This window comes from Sprattus sprattus (assembly GCF_963457725.1).
Source record: "Sprattus sprattus genome assembly, chromosome: 11".
NCBI classification, from domain to species: domain Eukaryota; kingdom Metazoa; phylum Chordata; class Actinopteri; order Clupeiformes; family Clupeidae; genus Sprattus; species Sprattus sprattus.
Window position 1 is genome coordinate 23317685 of NC_137909.1, and position 7346 is coordinate 23325030.

Below are 7346 nucleotides of genomic sequence, written 5' to 3' on the forward strand. Positions count from 1 at the left end.
GCTCTTGAAAAAAAGAACTGAAAATGCTTTGACTTAACACCATCAAGCAGCTCTGTGCAACAGTGAATTTTGTGCATCTTGTCTCATCTCGTTAAATTAGGGTTTTGGCCCGGGTGGGATGAAAAAAAAATTACTATTGCACGTTTGAATGGCCTGATTCTGTACGACTAAGAACGTAACACTGAATTCCCAACACTTCTTGACCAGATGTAAAAAATACGTAATGTCATTGTTATCGTTTGGAATGTTATTGTGTGATATGACAATGTAATCAACCGAATGACCCTCACATGTGAATATGCTTATAAGAGACAGAGAGAGAAAGAGATAAAGAGTGAGAGTAGAGGAAGAAAGAGATTGAGAGTGAGAATAGAAAACCTTTTCACTCTCTCTTTCAGGAGGTGCAGGACAGTCGTTTATCGGCGCTGATGTCGTTCTTGACATCTGCTCCTCGCGCGGCCCAGCTGATGGACAAAGAGCCCGCCCAGAACCTCATGATCGCCACCCTGGAACAGGAGCTCAGGCAACACGTACAGCAGGTGTACAGGCACACCTTCAAACAGGACCGCAAGTATGCATGCATGCATGCACCCACGCACACACACACACACACACACACACACACACACACACACACACACACACATTCTAACCGACATGCAAATGTCATATATCCAGACCAATACCAAAGGTAGGTAGAACACATTGGATCATTGATACATACACACACACACACAGAGAGATAATTGTGATACATAATTCAGTTGATATATACAGTAATAAGCTTGATATTCGTTTGTGACAGGGACCCTGATATGACCTTCTATGATCAAATGAATCAACCGATGATGATGTACAGGTTAGTATTATCCCCTGTTATTTACAGAGCTATAATCAAATTCTTAACCTAGTTATAGCGCATCTTGGATTACCATCAGCTGTCACTAAAACGATTTATCTGACTGGATTTCAGAGTGAAGCCGGCAGCCTTTGATCTGTTCCTGGGAGGCTGCATTGCAGCCTATTTGGGAATAATATATTTTTCCATTCAGGTGTGTACTGCATTAATGTGGCATCTTAGGCCCTGTCTTAATTAAACCCTTGTTTCACAGCCTTGGCTTTGTTTTGAGACCTGTATAAATATTACATTTAGTGTTCTTGGTATTGTGTCATTCCCCTTAATTCTGACAACCCTATTGATTATTCTGTCATTAGAATTTCGGGGACATTTACAGCAAACTGAAGATGGCAATGAAATCCAAACACCAGTGAGGTTTGCCTTCAGAGACGGCCTTTCCACTTTCAGCTGCGACTCCTGCGACTGTCCTGAAGAAGGACCTCATTGTGTCCACCCTCGTCATCCTTTCTCTCTGGCCCAGTCAGACGACTCCTCTGGTGTCCCGAAGAAACACCCCACTTTGTCCCCTCTCGTCGTCCTTCGCTCTGAAGAAGGACCCCATTGTGTCCACTCTTCTCGTCCTTTCTCTCTGCTCCCGTCATAGAGCCTTGGGTGGCCTCAGAACAACAACCAAGAGCCTTCCTTGTCATCAAGTTTCCTCTGCCTCTCAAGGAGACAGCCTGAGATCAATATGAAACTAAGTCTGGACACAAGCACAAAGTGTGTAGTTTTACCGGATATGTTGACAGAAGACTTTCTCTAATTGTCTGAGCAAACACACTGTCTTACTGTACCAAAAGGGTGTAGCCTGTTAGTAAAGTGTAGCTAAAAAGCTGTTTTTTTTTAAGTTACGGGTACACAACTTCAGTTCTAAAGTGTGATAGACCTGTGTGAAGAAAGTATGTGAATATTTGTTAGTTTAAGGTCAGCTAAGGGAGACATTATCCATATGTATTAAACTATTCTCCTTATTTTAACTTTTCTATGTATTTTGTAAGCAATTTTCATTAAAAGTATATCATCTATTTTATGCTTATCTTAATCATACATGAGTGATATTGTTTGTCCACTTGCTATGCTAAAGCATGCAGAGAGGCAGAAAATGAGATGCTAAAATGACCAAGCATGAAAGTTTAATGACCTGAGTTGTAGTAGAACCCATGGCTAAGTAAGAAGATACTCTCTCTCTCTCTCTCCTTCGTCCTCCCTCCCCTCTCTTTCTCTCCATCCCTTTCTCTCCATCCCTTTCTCTCTCTTTCCCTGTAACTGAACCATGAGTGAGCAGTAAAAGTGCATGAAGCAACTCCTCTCACTACTCTGGGCAGGAAGTTTCTGGAAGGATGGAAAGTAACACAATGACCGCCTGTGTGAACACAAGCTCTTCACATTAACAGTCATAGAGAAGGGGCTCAGGTTACGCTGTTTGCATCTGACACACACACCATGCCAAACAGGCCTTCAGATGTATAGACAGGAGAGTTCATGTAGTGTATTTTGAGAAGGCAATCCAACACCTTTGCATGAAGGGGCCATCACAGAGACCCTGTTAATGCTGCTACTCTAGCTGCTTTGTGCTCTTCTAGACCATATTCAATCTATCAAGTCACTCTTTGCTGAGGGCGCTCAATATATATTTATGGTATTTGTACATAGTCTTGGCTCTGTAAATGCGAAAACAAACAATGGCTTGGAGCAACACTTAAACAATTTCAGCCAATCAACGTGATGCTTTAGGAGCACAGCAGTGAAAGGTGTAATTTGATTGGCTGTTGAGCTCAAATATTAACTACCTTTTATCCAGAATCACAGAGTGCATCTGTAATGATCTTTTCAAGCATTCATGTCTTTTCATGTTTCATTCCATTGTGACTCGTGTGTTGATGTTTGCCCAGAGGCATGGTGACAGAGATGCTAGAGAAACAGAGACTCGCCACTCAAAGAGTAAGTTCAGTGGAGCACTGAGATCTTTGAGGTCTTTCAGTCTCTGATGGCGAAATCACATCACAGATACCCAGCCCAATGCATGAACTGGGAACAGGGCTCTTAATGTGAACGAGTCAGATCACTGTTGCCGTGACATCCTTGACATTTAGACATTATCGGTCCTCTTTCACAAAGAGACAAAGCTGCAACTGGACCCCACATCAGAGATGAGAGTGTGCCATGACGTCATAATTCTGATGGTTGTGCTCTTCCATTTGCTTTCCCCTTCATGGTCTGATTCTGTGTATGTGTATGCCTTTGTGTGTGTGTGTGTGTGTGTGTGTGTGTGCCTTTGTGTGTGTGTGTGTGTGTGTGTGTGTGTGTGTTTGGGCATGTGTGTGTGTGTGTGTTTGGGCATGTGTGTGTGTGGGCATGTGTGTGTTTGTGTTTGGGCATGTGTGTGTGTGGGCATGTGTGTGTGTGTGTGTGTGTTTGGGCATGTGTGTGTGGGCATGTGTGTGTGTGTTTGGGGGGGATCTCCACTGTCCCTTGTCAGGGTCCAGCAGCAGTAGACACAAAAGGCTCATTCAAGTGTAGAGCTACATTATTAATAGATGGGAACGAGGAACTGGTCCTGAATCAAGGGCGCCCGGGGAGTGTGTGTGTTTGTGTGTGTGTGTGTGTGTGTGTGTGTGTGTGTGTGTGTGTGTACTGCTGCCAAGTTATTTGTGATCAGTTGATTGCATGCCAATGTGAATCTGGGCCAGTAGTCTCCTGGGCAGGTTAGTGTGTGTCTTTGTCCAAAAATGCCTGTGTGTTTATGTGTGTGTGTGTGTGTGTGTTATGCGATGCGATGCAGAAGAAAGCAGAGCTGCCCGGCACTGTCTCTGGTGCCCCCTGTGAAGCAGACACCCTGTGCGGCAGGAGAGATTAGACCCTGTTGACAGATGCTCACTCAGACCTCAGACACTCTGCAGCCTCCTCCTGTTTCTACCTGTGACCATTAGATTCAGCGGCACCGCTGCAGATTTACTATACGGCAAGTGGATGTTTCATACACCATCTTTATATAGTCTTTATCAGTTGTGTGTGTGTGTGTGTGTGTGTTTATATATATATAGACTGTGCGTGTATGAAACACACACACACACACACACAACTTATAAAGACTATATAAAGATGGTGTGTGTATGAAATATCCACTTGCCGTAAAGTAAATCTGCAGCGGTGCAGCTGGACCTATATATATGCTGTATATAATATATATATATATATAAGATTGTGTGTGTATGAAATGCACTCTACAGTGCACAGTGCATATTGTCAAGACACTGACTATGCATTCATAAACTTGTGGGCCTTCAAACATCAAATGTTTGGACTGTTTTTTCTATATGAGATGAAATTGAAATGATTATCAGGGTGTAACAGTTACAGTAGATTTCTATTACATGGCATTGTGTGTGTGTGTGTGTGTGTGTGTGTGTGTGTGTGTGTGTGTGTGTGTGTGTGTGTGTGTGTGTGTGTGTGTGTGTGTGTGTGTGTGTGTGTGTGTGTGTTTACTTACCTGTTGAGGAGTTGAGTGAATCTGTGAACAGGTGTGGATATCATTGCTAAGTCTTCAGGTTGATCCGAGGCTGTGGGCGCCATATTGTTTGATGGGTAGTTTAGAAAACACAGGAGACTGGACATTGACGGCGGTCTGACACAATGGGAAAACCTAGAACAAAACAGATGAAAGGGAACACGGAGAAAGACAGAGAGAGAGACAGGGGGTGGGTGGGTGCAAGTTAGAAAGAAGGGGGGAGTGTCCAGAGTAGTGTGAGACACACACACACACACACACACACACACACACACACACACACACACACACACACACATAGTCAGTGACCAGTGGAGAAGTAGCACAGGCTGTGTGTGAGTGAGTGGGCGAGTGTGTGTGTTTGAGAGGGGAAGTGTGTGGGAAGGCGATGAGCCCACAGCTCCACCTCAGCACGTACTCGGACGAGTTCAGCCCCACCGGCCGCTGGAGAGCCGCTCAGCCAAGCCGACCCAGACCCTCCTCCGCTCACCGCCGGAACAACCCGCACCCTCGACCGGTAAGAGCCAGCACCTTCACCCCACACAAGACCAGCAACAACCCACAATAAATACCTGTGAGGATGCAGAACAATTTAATGTACTCAGCATGTAGGGACTAGGACCAAGTCGGCATACTCTAGCAGTATAGATCCACCCAGAGAGGCAGCATCCTACAAAACTTGCCACGGTAGACTTTGGCAGTCTTTAAGCAAAACAAACCCTGACCTACTGAGTCCAAGGTCCAAGGATGATGGATGCATACTCACAACAAATAAGAAAAGCTCTGAAACTGTCTTTGCTTTGGTTCAAATGTGCTCTCCACAGTATTGCACAGCAATCCAGGATGTGTTAAGTCTGACAATGTGATTTATTTTATACATACAGTTGTGCAAATGGCACTAATTAAAAGTTACATTTAGTTGGGTGATGGATGAGATTTTCCATTACTTGTATGAATTATGAATAAATTAAATGTTTTGACTCATGTCTTCAGGTTATCAGGTCCACCTAGAACCAGTAATCAGTTAAGACTGAGTTCCAGGAGAAGAATATCCAATCTTAAACCCAACATCTACAGTTACCTATAAACCGAGTGTAGCAGCAAAGCTATACGTATGTGGGGCAAGTCTTTTAAGTACTATATAAATCCTCTCTATTTACCAACCTTCATTTCCACGTGCGTAACCATTACTGATTTTATGAAGTTCTTCTCAGACCAGTTTTCAGACCAGTCCAAGCCTTTTTCTTTCCCTCTCTAATTCTAATGTCACTTTCTCTGTATGTTCAAGGCCATTGTTGTGCAGCTCTTAACCATAGCATGAGACAGGGCTTAAAATCCTCTACGCCTAATGCAGGCACTGGTAATTACCCCTCGGCAGGTGAAAGCTCCGCACCGCTCATCCATTATTCACCTTATTATCACCCTGCAGGGTGTGAGCCCAACATCAGCAGCCTCTTCCCGTCCACGGAGATCTCAGGGGGCATCAGCAGCGAAAACACAGCACAGAAAACAGGCATAGTGGTGGGAGACACAAAGTGTCGTGCAGGACTGTGTGTGTAAATGGTTAAGAGAAAGTTATTTGAGGCTTACTAAATATGTGCCATTTCAGAGAAAGGAAATGGTTAAAAATGAGCAAAGTTATCTGAGGCTTATTTAATATGTACCCCTGACAGCCCTGCTTTATTCTCAGAATACATCCTCCTGCCGTGATTGGGAACAAATCCTGTGTCACCTTTGTCACCAAGCAGCTCTTTGAAACAAGCGTATATATTCGCTATTGACCTGATTTGGGGAACGCGACAAATGAAACCCATTCTAATCGAGTTAACTCAGCAGGAAATCAAGCAGAGCTGCTGATCATTATTTATTGATCACGCACAGCACGCAACACAAAGGGTTTGGAGCGAGCCAATATGTGTTTGATTGTTTTTGTGTGTGTGTGTGTGTGTGTCCTGGAGCAAGAGGAGGCAGGGTTTCTTATTTCTCATTATAATCTGACATCTAAGGACTTCCTGTTTCCCCGGAAACTACAAACTGGATGGGGGGCTCGACTTCCTCAGCAGGTGATGGCGCCACTGACACTGATGAGCCCGTTGGCACAGGTGGCACAGGTGGCACCTCTGTTCCCCCCTGTCAGGCACATCTCAGTGCAGTACCCAGGTATGGCTGTGTGTATACAGTGCGAAACATCACAGTGATTTAGTTGGAGTCAGTGGTAGTAGTAGTACTTTTTCATTTTAGAAGGGGGGAGGGGGGTGGGTGCATAACATCTAAGGCAGGTTATCTTTTGCTACATATTTAGTTTGGCCTTCCAGTTACTTCAAACTGCAAATGTAAACTCATAACCATAAACTCTGTGGAAATGTCTTTCTTAGTATATTTTTGTGACAAGATGGGGTTGAAAAGGTCAGGGGCCCTGTTTTCATTGACGGAAAATTAGCCAAGCAACTACCAATGAGCAAAGTCTGTCACGCATGAGCTAACGCTATCATGTGTCGTGGGGGACCATTTTGGTTTTATGTTTTTTTTCCCTCTTTGCCTGTTGCCTGTCAAGGGAATCGGGGCCCAATGTGTTAACCACCTGTTGAATTTCTCAGGAGCACTTGAACACCTCTCTATCTTTCTGTGTCTGTCTCTCTCCCTCTTGTTTGCTCTCTTACCACCAGAGGACATGCCTGCACACCCACAGGCCAAGCAGAAGGCAGCAGAGAAAGAGGCGCCACAGAAAGTCACCTTGCACTCCCCTAAAGTGTGTGTGCTGCCCCCTGCTGACTGGCTGAGTAAAGTACAGTTCATAGACACCCCTGTCAGGGAGAAACATCCTCCAAGTTCCCTTCAGAGGAAGCAGGGGTATGCTCTTATATTAATGGTCTGCCTTACTTCTTAATTGATGAATAAGACTTCATTAGTCAGTCTGAAGAAGTGATTGCACATTTTATT

The 7346-nt window shown here is 44.4% G+C and overlaps 1 protein-coding gene across 1 annotated transcript in view; it reads left to right on the forward strand.

Annotated features, from left to right (window-relative positions):
- The window catches only part of LOC308372376 (BOS complex subunit NCLN), a gene marked incomplete at both ends in the record, with an annotated part of 11338 nt that extends 10066 nt beyond the window's left edge, over positions 1-1272 (forward strand). The window contains 4 exons of the mRNA XM_080847530.1: positions 399-571; positions 806-859; positions 974-1052; positions 1216-1272. Of these exons, the coding sequence (XP_080703656.1) occupies positions 399-571; positions 806-859; positions 974-1052; positions 1216-1272 (363 nt within the window). The remainder of the gene's footprint in view (positions 1-398; positions 572-805; positions 860-973; positions 1053-1215) is intronic.
- Between the last annotated feature and the right edge of the window lie 6074 nt (positions 1273-7346).